Raw genomic sequence first — 20,682 nt, 5'->3', positions numbered from 1 at the left:
CTGTTAAAATATATAACCTTAGCATCATACATTTCTATACTTTGTATGTAAGAGATAATTTAGTGAACATGAAGTGCTTACTTTGGGGGTGTGGAAGTTGTGACCTCCAGAAATTTGACTGCAGCTCCCATCATTCCTGACCATTGGCATGCTGGCTGGGACAGATGGGAGTTGTTGTTCAGCAACGTTTGGAGAATGGCAGGTTATCCATCCCTGGCTTGTTTGTATTCTGTTCCTTGATCTGTACATTACAGCACTCTTTTCACTCTCTTCAGACAGGTAGAATTGACAAATCCTACCCCACAGTTTGTGGCCATACGGGACCTGTGCTTGACATAGATTGGTGTCCTCACAATGATCAAGTCATCGCCAGCGGCTCAGAAGACTGCACTGTCATGGTGAGTCGCTGAATTAAGCATCTCAAAAAGTTGTTTCTTACTTTCACTCGGAAGTAGTTTTGTAGCCCTTCTTTAAGTTAGCCTTATGGTAGTCATTTTATACTGGCAGCCAGTCATCCTTGTTCCAGCTTTAAAATACAACTGCTGTGGGCCTATAGATGGTACACTGAAAGGCAGAAAATATTACTTGCATTGTCACAGCATGCAGAACTGGAGTGAGTAACACTGAAAGGAAAATTGGCCTTCACTGCACATGAAATGGTTCTGTTCTGGATTTTTGTTTGTCTAAAAATTGAATTAAAAAGTCACACTATCAAGATAGGTGGATTTAATTTTATATAACACTAAGTTCATACCTGTGTGTTGCACCTCTTAATTCATCTGACTTCTGGATTTGTTTTCTATCACATGGTGTCTTATCCTGACCTACACCATCTCCTGTGATCTCACTTTGGAAGACATTGACATTTAAAAAGAAGCAATTTGGGTTTGCAGAGTTCACCATTAAACAGGATTGTGTGCTAAAGGATGTTGGAACGTACTGTAAGAAACATAATTCAGAAGGCACATGAAATGTAATGAATGCTGTCTGGAGGTTTGATAGAAGTTAATTTGAGCTTCTTGACATAGAGAGATATTTGCCTCTAACCCAAGCTGCTGGGGGAAACTTGTTTGGCATTGGAGGGGAGTGGTTTTTTTTTTTTCCAGAGAAGTTTGCAGTTTGGTGACGACTGATTTTCTAATGAGTATAGGGGGAAATGTCCAAAGCAGGGATCTTCTCCATGGCGAAATCTTCTCTCTCTGTGCCACCCCCCCCCACACATTCATTTTACCAGTTGAGAGACAAGAGGAATCATGGGAAGTTTGGGTCTCTGTGGCCATTTGCTGTCTGCTTACTGAGGAGAACTGTGAAGACCCTCGTTTGCTGTCATCTGCCGCTGCCTCAGAATGGTAAAGCCATTTGTTCATTAGGGACGTAAAGTATCTGAGGCTGTGTAGAAGTGTACATAACTTGAGCAATGAGCTAGAAAATGGCATCTCTGTCCTATTTTGTATTTAGGTATAGCCTTATCTTCAGGACTGACCCCAGGGAAAACTGGTTCTTCCTGTTAGATAGCTCAAGTTGACTCAAGTGACGTCACTTGCCTTTCCCTTCTCAGGACTGTTTTTTTTAATGTTAAGAGTTGATATTGTTTCTAACAAAATGTATGTTCGATTGAATGCCTTAAGAAGGTGGTTTTTATTTTTAGGTGAGCATATCCTGCTTGAAGCAGAAAGGTGGGCATGTTAGGGTGAAGTGGGGGGACAGACTGTGGAGTAGGGAGGCTCCTCCCACCACTTGAGGCTGGATCTCTCCCTCCTAATCAGGATTAAGCCCACATTTCAAACCTACCGTTTAGCACAGCTTCAGCACCTGGTGACATGTTATACCAGGGTGAGGAGATTTGGACAGGTGGGAGATCCTGCCATCCTCATCTGTTCCCTCCCCCCAGACCCCTAACTTTGACAGGTGGCAGGAAAGCCAGCCTATCCATGTCCCTTGCACAGTGCTTCCCACACGCCTGACAGCCAGCTAGTTGTCAGGCACCACAGCACAAGGGGCTTTGCCAACCCAGTGCTTGGCAGCCCTGAACTTAGGGCTTGCAAAGCTTTCTGCAGGGCTGGGCTGGGCAATTGAGTTCCCCACATATGGCATCAGGTATGGGGCAGTTGGGCATGGTTTGAGGCAAATAACCTCACAGGCCAATTTGGGACCCTTTCCAGGCAGTGTTTGAAATCCCCTGGCTGCCATGTTCCTCTTGTGACTAAGTGAATTTGTCTTGTTGCCAGGTTTGGTAACTGGCATCTTCACAATCCAGTTGACACCTTGCAAGTTGGCTGGGGCAGCAGGAAAAAGGAAAAAAGGGAGGGAGGAGCATGTGGCTCCATTAAGGGGCTTTGGTGGGGAGAGGAGGCAGCAGCATCTACGTGCTGCAAAAGAATCCCTGAGAGGAGAGGGGAAGAAGAAGAGAAACTGGCCAGTGTGCACATGCTGGGGTGCAGCCTTCAGCTACCACAGTCTGCTGTCATTGCCTACAGCAGAGAGAGAGAGAGAGAGGAGAGAGGGGGGGCAGTAGCAGCAAAGCAGAAGTCCAGTCTGTCTCCTGCTAAGGGAGCAGTGGCAGCAGGAGGAGGAGCAAGCAGCTTAACTGCCTGCCTGCCCTGCCTGGCGCTCCTACCTGCCTCTATTCATTGTCCTCCTCCTGTTTTGTTCTTGTGTTTCTCTCTCATCTCAAGTTGGGATAAATGATAAACAATAGATACAGTTACAGGTGGGTAGCCGTGTTGGTCTGCCATAGTCAAAACAAAATCGAAAATTCTTTCTAGTAGCACCTTAGAGACCAACTGAGTTTGTTCCTGGTATGAGCTTTCGTGTGCATGCACACTTCTTCAGATACCAATCTGTTTAGATAGTTATATTATTATTATAATTGCCTTTTCTCTCTGGTCAAGTTGGAGGGGGATAAATTTCATACCCTTTTGGCCGTAAGCTTAATGTCCCAATCAAGCAAAAATGAAAAGGCAGAAAAATAAAAACACTTCAAAAATCTTCAGTAGTCCGAGAGGTTCCACACCTCTCCCTGGCTCGGAACAGTGTCATGTGAATTGGCCCAACTTGTTGATTCCAGGTATAGCCCTGAGACAAGAAAGCTGTATTAAGATGCACAGTGGGGAAACAAACTTTTTATACTGTTTTCAAGGTATCTGTTTTGTTTTTGGATTAAAATATTGTAAGTCACTTTGAGTTCCCATGGCAAATAAGTAACTACAGTCGTACTCTGGAAGTCGAATGGAATCCGTTCCGGAAGTCCGTTTGAAATATACTCTGAGTCGAGTGTGAATTTCATGCTCTTTATTCAGCTCGTAGTAGCAATGAATGAAACTTTCCCCCAAACAGCTGCTATATATACATTATTTGCACAATGGGCCTCGCGTGATTGGCTAATTCCGGGCTGCTTCTGCAGGCCAATCAGATCACTGATTCACTTCCACCTGGAGCTGGATTGGGTGGCTCCTGCAGACCAATCAGACTGCTGCATTCTGGATCCTATTGTTCAAGGATTCAGCTCAGTACATAACACCGTTCAACTACCAAAACATTCAGAAGCTCCTGCAGCCAATTGGAAACCATGGAAGCCCAGTCAGTTCTGGGTTTGCGGCATTCGAGATCCAAGGTACAGCTGTAGTACATTTAATAAATAAGAAGGAGAAGGGGGAGGAACCTGAAAGTAGGGTAAGAATGGGGGAATTGAGGCATGAAAGGGCAACAAGGAGAAATTAAACATTTGGGAGTGTGGCGTTTGCCCACTCATTATGGAGATGTCGTACTGGGGGAGAGAGAGAAAGGGTTAATAGGCTGACCAATAAGAAAGCCCAGGGGCGGAGCCTAATGTGTTTAAGGCTCAACCTAGGGGTTTTGGCAGTTAGTTCTGGTTGGTTTATTGTGGGTGGGAGGCATAGGAGTAGAGGGGAGACAGAGAGAGTGAATTGGATTACAGTGTTTCAAAGTATTTAAAACTTGTTTGCGTTCACAATAAACTGGAACCTGACTGAGTCTGAATATATTACCAGGGAAACTTGGTTTGTGGCAGTGGAAGAGATAAGCCTTGGTGGTGCAGGGTCAATAGTCCGTGGAACGACCGGGGGGGGGGGCTATGTGGGAGACGGAAGGAGAATTAGGGAAAATGATCCTCAGAAGTGGTTTCCAAACCCACCCACAGTTCACTTGAAAACTGCTGAGCATCTGGGTGGTCCACTTAATGATTTTTCTACCTGTTGTTTAGCAACTGTAATGCACTGTGCCTTGCAATCTTATGGAATTCAAACTGTAATACCATAAAATACAAAACATAAGAAACAAAAGAAGCAATAGACATACAATTAAAATCAATGTGAATATTTATTGTGATGGATGGGCCTGCATTACATGCAGTTGGGAATTTCTTTCCCTGTTTTATTTTAAACTGAAAAGCAGCCTTGGGGACTGCAATTAAGGGGTGGGTGGGTGGAGGAACAATAGGTTACTGAGCTATTTGCTCAAAATCAACCTCTCCCAGCTGTTTTTTCACCTTATGGAGGGGGATATGGGGAACCAAAGGGAAGTAAATGTGCTTGGGGATAGTGACCTTGGGCTGACATGCAGCACCAAGAGTGAAGATTAAGCAGCCTATTTTTCGTGTAGCTTTTCCGCTATTAATAGTACCCTTCCAGGCTGCTTTTCAGTTTTTGAGACAACAGCTCCAAACTGAGAAAATTACACAATCACGTGGCTGAGGCCCTGCTCCGTGTTCTCAGAGGCGATCACTTTTGAAGTCCCATCATTCCTCAGAGATTCTCCAAGCAACTTTCCTTTGCTCATTTTGCTACCAGAGCAAAACATTTTTACGTTTTTAAAAGGTCTTCCTAAACACACTGATAGCAGTCAGTCTCTGATTTAGTTTCCCTTCTACCCTCTTCTTACACGGGGACCCCCACAGACTCCCATCCAGGTCCATTCAGACCCATGTCTGCTTAGCTTCAGCAGTGAGAGAAGACTTGCATGTTTTTAAAAAATAATAAGAGTTTTCCACAATGCAGAGAGGTGAGCAGTCCAGCCTTTTTGGCTTCTTTCTTGCTTAACTTCTAGAGGGGTTTGCTGTAAAATGCTGCCATGAGGCCGCCTAGTCTGAATGCTCACTTTGAAGAATGATTTTTCTCATGCCAGGAAATAAGGAACTGCTTAAATGTGGATTCTTCAGAACCTTTTGAATGTTGGTAATGTACTGCAGGTTTTCTCTTCTTCAGCTGGAGAATGTTGGATTATATTAGGGTTTTGTGGAGGATGCCAAATGGCTCTTCTCAAATGGGAGGAATTAATTTCAGCCTGAATCATTCAGTCTGTTCTGCTGGTTTGCCTGGACATCCAGGATCTTCAAAAAAAAGCAAAAGGTTTGCGTTGGCAGTGATGTCAATCATGACCATTGACTTGCTAAGTGAATCCTTGAAGTTCCAGACAAATGCATCATGCTGATAGCTGTGGGTATTCTCAGTAAGTCACTGGCGGCCTCTAGTTCCCTTGAAGCACCTGGATGTCATGGGTGGTAGATGGGTGTGATATAAGACAGAACCCCAGTGAGACTAGAAATAATTATAATTAGATCCTGCCATGGAGGGATCTCAAAACTGAACTGGTAAACTCATTATGGGCTCTGAGACAAAGCACTCTCTTGAGGCAGTGAGGGAGTAAAATCCAGGAGGGAAATGGAGAAAGCAGAGCTGAGGGGGTGAGGAATTTCTAACCAGGGTTGAGGCCAGGCTCACTTTGGCTCAGCTCTTCTTTGTACATGTGCATGTGCAGAGAACATTTCCTTTGCCACCAAATTAACTACAGGTTCTTTCTACAAAGTTAGAATTGGGGACCAGCCTCCCAGATCAGAGGATGTGGCTTCTCTTCAGCCCTAGAAATTCATCTTTGTAGAAATGTACAGCTGAAACCATCCCTTCCCAAGTGGCTGCCTTTGTCGCGTTTAGGGGCTGTTCTGCCAGATGTGGCTGCTTTAGTTTGTTCCTTGTGGACATTCATGTGGCAAATTGGTTTAGGAAAGGAAGAATACAAAAACATTGGAGCAATTCTATTGTGATATCTTGGCATAGAAGTATAGAGTTGGAAGGGATCCCAAAGGGTCATCTACTCCAACCTCCTGTAATCTAAACTAAGCATCCATGACAGATAGCCATCCAACTTCTGCTTAAAAATCCACCACCTTCCAAGGGAGTCCATTCCACCATGGAACAGCTCTTACAGTTTGTCCTGGTGTTTAGTCGGAATCACTTTTCTTGTAACTTGAAGCTATTGGTCCTACCCTCCAGAGCAGCAGAGAACAAGCTTCCTCCATCCTCCATGTGACAGCCTGTCATATCTCCTCTCAGTCTCTTCTTCTCAACGTGAAACATAGCCAGTTCTCTCAACCATTCCTCATAAGGCTTGGCTTCCAGACCCCTAGCATCTTGGTTGCCCTCACCTGCACACATTGCAACTTGTCAACATCCTTCTGAAATTGTGGCGCCCAGAACTGGACACCGTATTCCAGGTGTGGTCTGAGCATGGCAGAATAGAGTGGTACTTCCCTTGATGGGAACATTGTACTTTTGTTGATATAGCCTAGAATAGTGTTAGCTTATTTTGCTGCTGCATCACACTGTTGACTCATGTTCAGCTTGTGGTCTGTTAAGACCCCAGAACCTTTTCACATGTACTACTGGCAAGCCAGGTGTTCCCCATCTTATATTTGTGCAGCTACTTCTTCCTGCCTTAGTGTAGATACTTACATTTGTCCCTATTGAAATTCATTTTGTTAGTTTGGGCCCAGTTCTCCAATCTACCACAGTCATCTTGAATTCTGAGTCTATCTGTGGCATTGGCTACGCCTCCCAGTTTGGTGTCATCTACAAATTTGATGAGCATCCCCTCAATACTTTCATCCAAGTCATTTATAAAGACGTTGAACAACAAGGGGCCCAGGACCGAACCCTGTAGCACCCCACTTGTCACTTTTTCCCTGGGTGATGAGGAACCATTAGTGAGCGCTTTTTTAATTAATAAATGTTGCATACTGCCTTAAGGTCTCTTGTAGCTGAACAGTAGTATCTTATTCTTCTATAGATAAACAAACAATAACTTAGCAATTAGAGACACCACTGAAGACTACCCAGCCTCTCTGCTCAATAACCTCTGCATAAACTTTCTGCAAGCAAATTAGGATGAATATTCCAGAAACCAATTGTCTGAAGGAATCCTGTGAAGCTCTGCTGTTTTTTGAGGGCAGCTGTCAACGAAAATGGTTGTCAGAGGTGTCACTTGTTGGAATGAATGTGTCCGACATCATGTAAATTCTTGGCAGCCAAATCTAGGAATGCTTTTGTGGTCAGAATGTTTATGAAGTATGGAAAAATGGGGCCAGTGTAAAACTAGTTATGTTAGACCCAATCTTGGTATTCCTTTAGTTACCTTATTTTGCATGACATAGGGGGCTTAGCTGACCACATGTGTGTTTGGGTCTTCCTGGTCAAATATGTCTTTGCTTGTAAGCATTCATTTTGGCACATGTATTAGGTTCTCAGTTTGTGCACCTGGAGCAAAACTGGTAGTTGCTTGGGCATTTCCCATTATGTAATGTTTGGCCTCCTGAGTGTAGTCTCTCTGCAGTCAGCAGTGCCCGACTGGTTGTGAATTTACCGGAGCGCAGCAGTTCAAGACGTGAATGGTGCTGTGGGTTAAACCACAGGGCCTAGGGCTTGTCGATCAGAAGGTTGGTGGTTTGAATCCCCGCGACAGGGTGAGCTCCTGTTGCTCGGTCCCTGCTCCTGCCAACCTAGCAGTTCGAAAGCATGAAGTGCAAGTAGATAAATAGATACTGCTCCAGCAGGAAAGTAAACGGCGTTTCCGTGCGCTGCTCTGGTTCGCCAGAAGCGGCTTAGTCATGCTGGCCACATGACCCAGAAGCTGTATATCGGCTCCCTCGGCCAATAAAGTGAGATGAGCGCCGCAACCCCAAAGTCGTCCACGACTGGACCTAATGGTCAGGGGTCCCTTTACCTTTACCTAGCAGTTCAAGAGAACTGCAACTGATAGGTCTGTAGGCCAACCCTCACAAGCAAAGAAAGAGAGGCTGTGGCCTATGTACACCATATATACCCCAGACCATACTTTGGGCACTCCTGCAGAAAAGGATTTGGACCAGTTTGTATTTCTTCCATGTTTCATAGACCTAACTCAGGCCTGTCTTGGCTTCTGCTGCTGTGCTGTTATCTGATCTGTCTGTTTGTTCTCCTGCTTCCCCAATTACCTGTGGAAATCTTCCAGTAGTGTACTCTCACACACTTCAATCCAGTTAAACAGCTCCGTTCATGTTAAAGGATTGGCGTTTCTCCTTATGTTGCAGGCCATATGGCTGCCTTGATGTCATCAAGGCAAGTGGAGGAAAGTTCCGAATGAATGCAACCGAACACTGGTAAGGGCTCATTACTGAGCCTACCTAGTGGCAGTGAAGGCAGCAAAGAAGGCATACTTTGCTGCCTTCATTGCATCCTCATTATGTTGTCCAGCAGAGCTTTTCCAGGTTGTACAGGGCCTTTTACAGGCTGGCCCAAAGGAAGTGATAGGACCAACGGTAGTTCGCTGTGACTTGTTTGCAAAGCATTTTGAGGATAAAATCACTTGCATCCACCAAGGCCTTGACTCTGCTGTTATAGCAGATGAATCTCATGGGGTTTCCAGAGCACAGTCTAGTCCTGTTGTGTTGGATGAGTTTCAGTTGGTAAGGCTTGAGGGTGTGGACAAGGTGCTCGGATCAGTCAGAGCGACCACTTGCGCTCTAGACCCCTGCTCCTCTTGGCTGATAAAAGCCAGCAGGGAGGGAACAGCTGGCTGGGCCAGGGAGGTGATCAATGCCTCTTTACGAAAGGGGGTGGTCCCTGCCTGTTTGAAGGAGGCAGTGGTAAAACAAGTCCTTAAGAAACCTTCCATGGATTTGAAAAATCTAACAGGGATAGCCTAACTACTGTTGTCTATCCTCTGGTAACCTCAAGGTTAGATTACTGAAATGCGTTATAAATAGGGCTGCCTCTAGACGGTTCGGAAACTTCAGCTGGTGCATAAATTTGGTGGCCAGGTTGCTCACCGGAGCAAGACGGTTTGAGCATATTACACCGATCCTGGTCCAACTGCACTGGCTACCAATTAGTTTCTGGGCCCAATTCAAAGTGCTGGTTTTGACCTATAAAGCCTTAAACAGCTCAGGACCACAATACCTCAAGGACCGCCTGTTTCCATATGAACCTACCCAACCCTGAGATCATCCTCTGAGGGCCTTCTTCATGTGCCACCTCCTCAAAGAGGTTGAGAGGGTGGCAACTCGAGAACGGGCCTTCTCTGCAGTGGCTCCCCGTCCGTGGAATGCTCTCTGTGTTGTTCTCCCCATATGAACAGTGTGACATTTCTGCACTTCTCTAAATCTCAGCTCTCCACGTTTTCTCACACTTTTCAGAAAAAAACAATAAATTCAGGAAATTTTGATTTGGACACACCAAAACACAGTTGGCTTACTGCAAGAAACTCAGAGTGCAAATAATTTTTTCCTTAATCTGGTTCTTAGTGTTGCAAAGTTTTAAATCCATTTCAAATTTTCAAGAACTATCATCCATTTTAGCTGTCTGTGGCTTTTTCCAGCCTCCTAAGCTTCATGATCAGACTATTGCTTTGCTGTTTTGACTAGGCAAATTCAGCCCATTAAATTGGAATGGTTTGGAGTTCTTTTTGAATTACCTGCTTTGCATTGAATGTTGGCTCAAACTTTTCAGTGGGACACCATGAGAAACTCTGATGTGAGTGTTGCCTCTGATGACAAGAGCTTGGGAGGGTAATAGCCACTTGGCTTTGCTTGCTTTAGAGTCTTGGAAGTGAATTCTGCTGGAGCCTGTACAGTAATACAGTCGTACCTTGGGTTATGCATGCTCCAGGTTAAGTACTTTTTGGGTTACAAACTCCAGTAACCCGGGAGCACGCACGACGCTCGAATGCGCAGAAGCGTTCTGCGCAGTTCGCACATGCGCAGACGCGTTCACGCATGCGCAAACCACTACTTTCGGGTTTTTCGTGCGCTTATTCAGGTTGCGTACTTTTCGGGTTACGAACTGTAACCCGGAACCAATTACATGCGCAACCCGGGGTACCACTGTAATATATTCTCATCAGAAGCAGGCAATAAGAGACTATAGAGCAGATTGTTACTTTGCTGCCATCTGCTGGTGGTTAATTATGCTTCCTCAGCATTTCTCCCCCCTTTTCTATGTAGGTCAGCTCTGGTTCAGAAACCATGATTGGCCAGTGGTGACTCATGCAGAAGATGCCCAGGAGACACTTCCTTATTAGCCTTGCCTTAAAGAGGATCCTGGGGTTCAAAGGCTGCTTTGGGTGTGTGTGCTGGTGGCTGTTGGTTCAGACTTTGTCATTCAAGCCTGCAGGAACACATGCAAGCATCTTTAGGCACCAGGCAAAATGTTTCTCTGTAACCAGACCTTTGGCTAATTAAACATTCTATGCCCTTTAAAGGGGTGGGGTGGGGTAATTGGTTTGCTTTTGTTTTTGGTTTATTATGTATTTTGTGTTCTCATTTTGTACGCTTACGTCGTGAATCACCCTGTGATCTTCAGGATGATGATGTAATAATAATAATTAATAATGGTAATAGATTTGGCAGGTGCAGGGAGGGTTGGGGCTCTCTGTAGACCTTCTTGGGAACATGCCACCCTCTCTTGGTTGCTGATGCCTCCTGGCTGATGCCATTTGTGATAATAAAACAAATAAGATCTTGGAAAAGCACTTACCATATTGACCCGAATATAAGACGCACCCACAAATAAGCTGCACCTTTAAAATTGAAGGAGGGAAAAGGGAAAAAAAGACAAACCAGGCTGCTTCTGGGGGGGGGAGGAGCAGCACTGCTTTGCCAGTGGCCTTCCCCCCTTCCCAGCGGCTTGGGGGGAGGCTTGGGAGCAGTAGACGGGCGGTGTGCCATTTCCCTGCACTCCGAGGCTGCTTCCTGGGGGTGGGGGGAGCCACATCGCTTTACTGGTGGCGTAAGGTTGCAAATATAAGCTGCACTTTAAACTTTTCACGGTCCGAATTTGGGGGGAAAGTGCGGCTTATAATTGGGCCATTACGGTAATGTGGTTGCTCAGCATGGGATCGTCCTACACACTTTCAAAAGCCCCTAAGTAAGATGAGTGCATCCTCACTGTGCATGTAGGCAGGGGCAGGCAGTAAAGCGGAGTGTTCAGTGCATGGGAGAGTCAGTTTGGTGGGTCACATATCTTGTGTAGGCCCTGTGTAGGTTGAGGGTGGACAAGAAATCACCCAGCTCTAATCATGGACATTACAGGATAATGTTTCTTGGTCATTTGTGTGTAAAATTACATACCCACCCCGGTTGCACCTTGACAGATGTTTCAGTCAGAATGGCTCCCTTTTGAAGAAGTAAGCTGACTTTTTGCTATGCCCTTCAGGTGATTTGCAGGGAACACATCTCTGCAAGAATGACTCAAACTACAGAATGAAGAGCCTGAGCTGTTTGCATGCCAGTTGGGAGGCATCTGGCTATTCAAGCAGCCAGCAGAGGCATCATGGCTTCTGAAGTGGACCTGGCACTTCATCTGAATGCCAGCTTGGCAAATCTCTAACCAGCTATGGTTTTGTCCACCTTTTGGAAAGTGACAATATCCCAATAACCAGTGTTCCTCCCACCCCCACCCTTCTTCTTTTTTCATTTTTGCAGGTCTGGCAGATCCCAGAGAATGGGCTTACGCTGTCCCTGACAGATCCTGTGGTCATCTTGGAAGGCCATTCCAAAAGGGTGGGCATTGTGGCCTGGCACCCCACTGCACACAATGTGCTGCTAAGTGCAGGTAGGCTCTGGATCCCTGAGGAGCAAAGGGAATTGGCTTATCCCAGCTGCCTGGCCTTTAGCTCTTGCAGAGCCAAAAAAAACTTCTCCCAAAGCCATGAATGGAAATGTTCCTGTGGTTAAGAAAGGAGGCACGGTCATACTCTGCTCACATGACCAGTTTCCTTGCTCTTCACCAGGTGGTTTGCCCACTCTGTTCTATTTCCTAGTAAATTTCTAATCTGCATTAAGTTCTCTTAAAGCTGCTTATACTTTTGGAGTAAGTCTTCCTGTTTCCCCCCTCTTTTCTTTTGACTCTAAACTAGCACCTATGAGAAGGCACAGTGCTGTCCCCCCAATTCTGTGCCAAGCCTTGGCTTTCAGATAGGGAGTTTGGGGTGTTGTTTTTAGATGCATCACTGAACTCAATGTGCAGGGTCAGTGATATTGGAAAAAAGGACCATTCCTTGGTTTTCTGAATACAAAACCCATTAATGTGCTAATTTATTGGGAAATGGTTATCCATATCCTAAGTGCTGATAGTGTTGTTTTAATGATGTTCTTTATTGAACCAAACTAGGTTGACATGGCCCTTTGCAAGCTAGTAATTGGTTTGCTTCATTGAGTCTTGAAAGCCTGCCTTCTCTTATGTTGGCAAAGTTAAGGTTTCCTCTGTGTGTGTGTGTGTGTGTGTGTGTGTGTGTGTGTTAAATAGAGGCTTAAACTACTGACTTTCTTATTTTAATTAAAATGTATCTCTGCCCACAAATGCGACCCCACAAGGCAGCTAACACCCAAGAGATAAAATAAAAAAGCAGTGAAATTGTCACAAAGAAAATAGCATAGCTGAAATATTAAAAGCAGAATAATATCAGTTTTTCTCTGGTGCTTGAGCAGAGAGGGGTCAGAAGACCTTCTTGGGGTAGAAAGTTCCATCGTGTCCTCCTTCCATTTTTTCCTGGGTGGCAAAGCTGGAGAGACCTTGAGGCTCCTTTTAGAGAGTGCTGGCTGTAAGGATTTTCATACCTCAGGGAAGCAGAAAATATTAACAGGTAACCCTTAAAACACACACAGCTAACGGGCTTTTATTTAATTGCCTTCCTTCAGGCTGTGATAATGCTATCATCATCTGGAACGTGGGGACAGGTGAGCCCCTCATAAATCTGGACGACATGCATCAAGACATGATTTACAACGTGAGCTGGAATCGGAATGGGAGCCTCATTTGCACAGCATCCAAGGACAAGAAGATCCGAGTGATTGACCCCAGGAAACAAGAAATAGTTGCAGTGAGTATATGCTGTATGTAGCCCAGTATACCTGAAGGAGCATATCCACCCCCATTGTCCAGCCCGGACACAGAGGTCCAGCTCCGAGGGTCTTCTGGCAGTTCCCTCACTGTGAGAAGTGAGGTTACAGGGAACCAGGCAGAGGGCCTTCTCGGTGGTGGCGCCCGCCCTGTGGAACGCCCTCCCATCAGAGGTCAAGGAAATAAACAACTGTCCTCTTTTTCAAAGACATCTGAAGGCAGCCCTGTTTAGGGAAGTTTTTAATGTTTGATATTTTATCACTTTTTAAATATTCTGTTGGGAGCTGCCCAGAGTGGCTGGGGAAATTATTATTATTATTATTATTATTATTATTATTATTATTATTATTATTATTATGGCAACGGGTGGTTTTGTCAAGGAAGCTGTGCTGCTTATCCTCCCCCGTGCCCCCGGCACCTTCCCTCGCTTAAAGCCAAGTTCATTGTGCACCAGGAAGCTATTCCTATTTCTATACTAACGCCCTTTTCTTCCCCAAACTCAAGGCACCGTTGCGCCACTTGCGGCTTCATCAACTTTTGGGGATTGGGTTTTATGTTCTGTTGTGTACATAATGCTTATGCATTCGTGCTTTGTCTGCTCATGCAGATTGGGGGTTGAAGGCTAGACATCATGAGTGGAGGGTGGATCCTTCCATTTGTAAGTACATTCATCTTTTTTTGGTTTCAGATGCCCTCACAGCTTGCTTTGCAAGTCTCATTGGGGAAATTAGGAGATAATATCAGTGACTGTTGCTACCATTTCCATCTCTTTCCTCTCTTGCTTCTCCTCCCCCAAACCAGGAGAAAGAGAAGGCTCATGAGGGTGCCCGACCCATGAGAGCCATCTTCCTCTCAGATGGGAACGTCTTCACCACGGGCTTCAGCCGGATGAGCGAAAGGCAGCTTGCGCTCTGGAACCCTGTAAGTGCTTTAGCTGCCATCAAACATTGCCATAGAGCTCGGCAAACAACAGCAACACCCTATTCTGACAACAAACATGTGCACTCTGCAACTCTGTCCTGATGCTTCAGGAGATGTTCCCTTAGGAAGCAAACTTTTAACTTAGAATCCTAGCATTGTAGAGTTGGAAGGGACCTAAAGGGTTAATTTGCTTACTTTTATTTAATTTTGCAACTGCCTTTTACAGCCCAGGCCCTTCACACCTCAGGACGGAGGCAGGTGATAGGGTCTTCTTAGAGCACTGATAATTTGGTCAGTAGTATATGGCTTAATCTGAAACTCATTGCAACAAACTATATCAAACACCAAAATGCTCTGGAACAGGGGTCAGCAGACTTACCGCACCTCGGGCTGGTGTCTCCAGTGCCGATCGCGTGGAGGGCGGGAGAGCACACGGCCATACGCATGCGCACACACTATTTCTGGCGCACTTCTGGGTCAGAGGAGCACCAGAAATAGCTTGTGTGGATGTGCACGGGCCTCCTCTGACCCAGATGTGCACTGGAAAAAACGCTTGCGTGTGCGCACAAGCTGTTTCCAGTGCTCCTCTGACCCAGAAGTGGGCAGCCGTGCAGCGGCAGTAAAAGCGGGTGGCAGGGGTCGCCGTGGGCTGGATCAACAAGTCCCTTGGGCCTTATCCGGCCCGTGGGCATTAGTTTGGGGACCCCTGCTCTGGAAGATGAGCTCTGTCACATGCAAAAAGTGTGACAACAAGTGTGCAGCAAATTGTAGTTCTCTGATATTGTGCATTAAATTTTATTTTGGTGTTTGCTCTCTGGGCAGCCAGCAACATCAATGTCATTGTGACTAGCAGGGTCACCAGAGTCCATGTCTTCCAAATGTAAGATGCCCTTCTTCTCTCTGCAGAAAAGCATGGAAGAGCCCATTGCCCTCCATGAAATGGACACCAGCAATGGGGTGTTGCTACCCTTCTATGACCCAGACACCAACATCATTTACTTGTGTGGAAAGGTAGGTCATGGCTGCTGTGCTAAAGAGAACTGTTGTCTAAGAAAAGCAGCCTGTTTGTGGCATTTCAGTGCTGCCTTGAAAGGTTGTCCTTGTTAGAGATTTCAGAGTTGCCTACGTGCAGAATTGCAGCTGTCTATCTCCAAGCAATTAAGTAATTAGCTAGTTGGCAGAAAGCCCAGATCTGCTCTCTCTCAGACCCTTAGCAACGACCTGTGATTGGTCAATGAGTTCCTTAAGAGTGAGCTCTGTGTGAGAGCTTGTTTCTGTGGTTAGTGTGGTGCAGGTGTTGGAGGAGAAAGTGGTCAGTGTAGAGAGAGAGAGACAGAGAGGAAAAGATTTTATGTTTTGTTTCTCTTATTTTGTAAAGTCTGTAAATAGTAACTTATGGATACTAGTTGCTTCAATCAATAAATACTGTATATAGTTATCCAGTGAGTTGCTGAGTTCCTACGTTGTGCTGTCCAGTCAATTACACAACAGCCAGAAGCTTCCAGAAAAGTCTGCGTTTAACTCTGCGGTGTCCAGGAATACGTTATACTCCTGACACTAAATCTTAAGAGTCCTGGCTGCTACTCCATCTCCTTGTTCTCGGGAATTATTTATTCTCGCTTCCCCCCCCCACCTCCGCTCTGGAGTGTGTGGGTTCATGTGTGTATCTATATAAAGAGAATGCAGAACTTCACATCATAAGTGACACGTGATATATACCAAAGGAGAGAACAAAACAACTCCACTTCTTCTTAACAGTTTTCAAATCATTTGTTTGCAAGTCCCTCAGGACCACTAGTCTGTCATTGGCATTTAGATACATATTTGTTTAGTTTTATATTTATACAGTAGTGCCTCGCAAGACGAAATTAATTCGCTCCGCGAGTGCTGTCGTACAGCGGAAATTTCGTCTTGTGAAGCACGGTCGGAGGAAGCGTGGTTTGACGGGGGGAAATCGCAAAACCTTTTTGTTTTGCAAGTCGCGGCCATAGGGAAATTCATCTTGCAAGTCACCCTTTCGTTAGCGAATGCCTTTCGTCTAGCGAGGTACCACTGTACCTTGTCATTCCGTCCTAAAAAAAATCCCAGAGTGGCTAACAATTAAACAACAGAAAACAGTAATAATCTGATTTAAAATGGCAAAACATAACATTATGAAAAATTGAAACCACTCAACTCCCATACTGCTAAGATAAATCAGAGCACCTAAATAGCTTGAGCAATTAAGAGGTCTTCTTGACCCTGGGAAGACTACTCCTCTCTGTGGAATAAATTCCAAATATTAGACCTCTTTGATGGTGCCCCATCTTGGGTTGCTCCTCAAGTGTCAGTAGGGGCTTCCCCAGCCCAGTGTTTTGAGCTGCTGTTATGGACTTTAGCTGCCCTCAAGATATGGTGTGCACCATCCAGGGATTCCCAATGGTTTCATAGCCCCCTCTCAATCTTTGGCTTGGGCAATTAAAAAAACCACAGGGTCACTGTTATTTTGCATCTCATGTTATTTTGGTGGAGTCCTGAAAGGCTAATCTGCCCAGGCTGCAGGTTTGAGCTGTCCTAAACAGACAGCTGTTAGACTGATAAGTTGAGAATTTTGCCTGGCAGAATTAACTGAACAATGTGCTGCCATGCATTGGGGGGGGGTGATTCTTGATTCTGCAGCCCTTATATGTGAGGCTTTATGGAATCTTGAACATGCAGTAGGGGAAAAAAACACTAGCTGTCCTCTTATTTAAAAACTACTTTGGGGCTATATGAAGGAGCCCAAGGACTGTGGCTAATGGTGAGGCTGCAGGGGGAGAGTGAAGCTTTTCTCCTCCTCTCCTAATGCCAGCCCTCCAGTTAGCAGGTTTGGGAGAGGCAGAAGAAAGACCTGCTTTGCAAAACTAAATTAGGGAATTTTTAGACACAGTCAAGCCACGCTAACTCCAAATGTCCAAAGGCATTGTGCCTCTTTGTATCCCAGTTGGGATACAAAGAAAGGCTCATTGCTTGTAGGCTTCTGGCTACCACTGTGGGCAGCAGCAGGGTGGATGCACAGGCATATGCCTTCGTCTTGCAGGCTGCTTCACATGTCAAGAGACATGATTCACACTGGGGGCTTCATGAATGTGCCAGAAACACCAGGTACCTGAAGGGTGGGCGTGTTGTACAAGGAATGGTTTGGGAGGACACACCTCCTCACACCCACGAGCAGGATTCCTGACCTGCAGTCACTTGCTTGCCCTCCCCAATTTCTTCCAGGGTGACAGCAGCATTCGCTACTTTGAGATCACAGATGAGTCGCCCTACGTGCACTACCTCAGCACCTTCAGCAGCAAAGAGCCACAGAGAGGGATGGGCTTCATGCCGAAGAGGGGCTTGGATGTGAACAAGTGCGAGATAGCAAGGTAAGGAGAGGCCAGGAAGAGTGCTACCAGCGACCCCGTCTGCAGCCCTGGGACGGGGCACCCTAAAATTCTGGTTCACATGTCCACCACTTGGTGCTATACAATCTGAACCGTTTCAAAGGATGTAGGGATGGAAGATTTTGTAAAGGAAGCGATGTCTCGGGGCATGCTGGATGTCAGGGTAACTTGTCTACATCAGAATAATAATCTGTTTAAAAGAAGAAATTGACAAGTAAAGCAAGTCAGGTGGCATTCCCTTTGTCATAGCCCCACATGCTGACACTTCTAGGATCTCATCGGTCAGCAGCAAAATACTTTCCTGAAATGCATGTTGTGGCTACCATATTTAGGAAGAAAAATATACCCAGCCTCAGGATTTTCTTAACAATGGAAAGTCCTTTTGGTTTCAGCTGCTCTTCTGTGGTCCTTTTGAGGCCTAGAGAGGAAAAAAAATGGGCCATGCCTTAGCATTGAGTCGACTTTTTAAAAGGACAAGGAATCAGTGGCTGCTAGTCACACTGGCTCTATATTCCCTCCAGCGTTGGAGGCAGTGTGCCTCTGAATGCTAATGGGAAGAGTGTTGTTGCGCTTATGTCCTGCTTGTGGGCTTTCCAAAGGCATCTGTCTGGTTGGTCAGACAGGATATTGATCTTAGATGGGCCTTTGGTTTGATTCAGCAGCCAGACTCAAAGTGATATGAGCGCTGCAACCCCATAATCGCCTTTGACTGGACTTAACCTTGCAGGGGTCCTTTACCTCTACCTCTACATGTGCTTCTTTTCTTTCCAAGGTTCTTCAAACTGCATGAGCGAAAGTGTGAGCCCATTATCATGACTGTCCCTCGGAAGGTGAGTGTTTGCGTTGTTTCAGATATGTGAGCGTCTTGTAGGACTTTCCACAGTGCAGTTACCCATGTGGCTGTTGTATCTTCCCCACCTCCCTTTTGCAGTCTGACCTTTTCCAGGATGATCTCTATCCTGACACGGCTGGTCCAGAGGCTTCCCTGGAAGCTGAGGAGTGGTTTGATGGAAAGAATGCCGACCCCATCCTTATCTCATTGAAGCATGGATACATTCCTGGCAAAAACAGGGATCTCAAGGTGGTCAAGAAGAACATACTAGACAACAAGCTGGCAGCAAATAAGAAAAGCGATCTCATCAGTGCCCCCCAAAAAGCAGTGGACACCTCAGACACTGTGAGTAAAAAAATAGCTTGTTAGCTTTCAGTGTATGGAGTCTGAAATAGACTCATTTCCCCACTTGCATTAGATTATTGAGAAATCTGGAGCAGGAATTGCCTCTCCAGGCTCACTCAGCATGCCCTGCTGGCTTGGCCTTCCTGCGGAATGCAGGTTTTACATAAGGAGGCACTTAAAAGCAAAAGCGGCCTTTGGGGCAAAACCCAGCTCCCTGCCCCTTCCATAGTTCAGTGCTAGAGCCATTCTGGGCACAGACCAGATTCCAGGTTCAGTTAGTGGCAGAGGATGGGAAAGACCTCTGCCTGAGACATTGGGCAGCCACTGCCAGTCAGAGCAGGCAGTCTAAGGCTAGATGCGTATTGGTCCAGCCTGGAATATGGCAGCTTCCTTTGCTCTGTGCTGAAACCTCTGCTTCTTCTGGTGTGGGTTAGATCAGCGTTCTTGCAATCCAGCCTCCTTGCCGTGTGAACAAATTGCAACAAAGTGTTGGTAATGTTCCACTCTATTTCTACGTGGGATTTCTTCCTCCCATTATTATTCTAATATTCATTGTTTTCCATTTCTGTCTCTTTTTCTCACTGTTGCAGCAAAACGAAGCCAAATTGGATGAAATTTTGAAAGAGCTCAAATCTCTAAAAGGCACCATCACCCACCAAGATGAGCGCATTTCCAAGTTAGAACAGCAGATGGCAAAGATTGCAGTCTGAGAGCCCAGCAGCTGGGTGACGGGGAGGGAAGGAAGGAAGGAAGGAAGCTGAACTCAAGCTGTGAGCCGACTGCAGGATGGGGGCTGTGGGGAGTCACTGCCATTTGGGAGGACGCTCATTTTCCAAAGCTGCCCCAGCACAACCACCTTGGGCGCTTTCCAGTCAAGACTTTCTCCTCCCAAATTCACAAGCGCCAGCTGAAGCCAATTTGAAGCCAAACCTTTTTAGTGATTTTTTTTTTTATTTCCTGATGTTCTTGGTGACTCTGTGGCCATTTCAAAACTGCTGCTGTTGTGACCTGTTTCCTCTCATTGATCTGAAAGCCAACCATTCCACCTCTCCAGTGAGGAGCCAATCTGTCAGGCTTCCTAGGATTCAGGACCAAAATTACGTAGTTTTTTTAAAAATTCCTTTTAAAAATTCCTTTTTTAAAAAAACTTTAAAGTCATGATCCCCCCTTTTTATTATTTTGCAGTATTTTTGCATTTTTAATCTAGAGGAACATTGCTTTGTGTGTGTATGTGCCATTCAGAGAACAAAAGAATTTTGTGTAAGCCTTTTAATTTTTGAACAGTTGAAGTGGTAGCTCCACTGCCATGTCTGAAAGATCCAACCTTGAAATAGTTTCAGCTCTCTGACCTCTTACAAATGCATCCGAAACACCTGATATCCGTCATTCTGGAGTGTAGCAGCCCATTCTTCTCCCCTCCCCTCCATACCATCACAGGGACTGAATGCTTTTTCCAGGGCTGAGCATTGAAGTCTGTGTTGCCATTATTCAAACTTACATTGTGCTTCTGGTTTAATCTTAATAGTGTCAAAATCTGGCACATGTCATGGTGGTTGCTAATTTTTGGGTCCAAGTTTCCCTTCCAATATTTGTTCTATTTATCATCCATATATAAAGTTTTAAGAGTGACAGACAACCAACCATTAAGTTGCGCAAGCAGCTGAGTTGCCCTCTGGGAATATTCGCTATCACTGCTCTCCTTTCCATCCTCTGTGTCAAGAACTTTCATAGGTGGGTCCTGCCAGGGTTTCCTCGTCCTTGCCACTAGGGTCTTCTGAAATGAATTGTGTGTGTGTGTGTTTTTAAGTACAGCATCTATCCTGTCCCTTGAGGATTTTCAGTCCAAATTTGATTGTCACAGGACACCCCCTTGATCTCGGTGGTGCAGGGCAACCACTCCTTGATTGTCACAGTGCCTTGGAGGCAGACAGGGAGTCAGTCAATGCCTGGGAAGAGCATTGGACTGGAGGAACCAGCCCAGGTAGGGATCTTTTGGCTCCCTGGATCACCTGAT

General features: G+C 45.6%; 1 protein-coding gene across 2 annotated transcripts in view; it reads left to right on the top strand.

Moving 5' to 3' along the window:
- CORO1C (coronin 1C) overlaps nt 1-19,779 on the top strand; it is a 58,863-nt gene extending 39,084 nt beyond the window's left edge. For both annotated transcript variants that reach the window (XM_033168996.1, XM_033168997.1), the window contains exons 3-11: nt 276-398; nt 11,750-11,879; nt 12,965-13,146; nt 13,968-14,087; nt 14,994-15,098; nt 17,328-17,473; nt 18,264-18,321; nt 18,423-18,668; nt 19,259-19,779. In XM_033168996.1, the coding sequence (XP_033024887.1) occupies nt 276-398; nt 11,750-11,879; nt 12,965-13,146; nt 13,968-14,087; nt 14,994-15,098; nt 17,328-17,473; nt 18,264-18,321; nt 18,423-18,668; nt 19,259-19,378 (1,230 nt within the window). In that variant the 3' untranslated portion in view covers nt 19,379-19,779. The remainder of the gene's footprint in view (nt 1-275; nt 399-11,749; nt 11,880-12,964; nt 13,147-13,967; nt 14,088-14,993; nt 15,099-17,327; nt 17,474-18,263; nt 18,322-18,422; nt 18,669-19,258) is intronic.
- Nucleotides 19,780-20,682: the final 903 nt, after the last annotated feature.

This window comes from Lacerta agilis, chromosome 14 (genome assembly GCF_009819535.1).
Source record: "Lacerta agilis isolate rLacAgi1 chromosome 14, rLacAgi1.pri, whole genome shotgun sequence".
NCBI lineage: Eukaryota > Metazoa > Chordata > Lepidosauria > Squamata > Lacertidae > Lacerta > Lacerta agilis.
The sequence above is the reverse complement of the archived record's forward strand: the minus strand, read 5'-3'. Positions and strand labels throughout refer to the sequence as shown.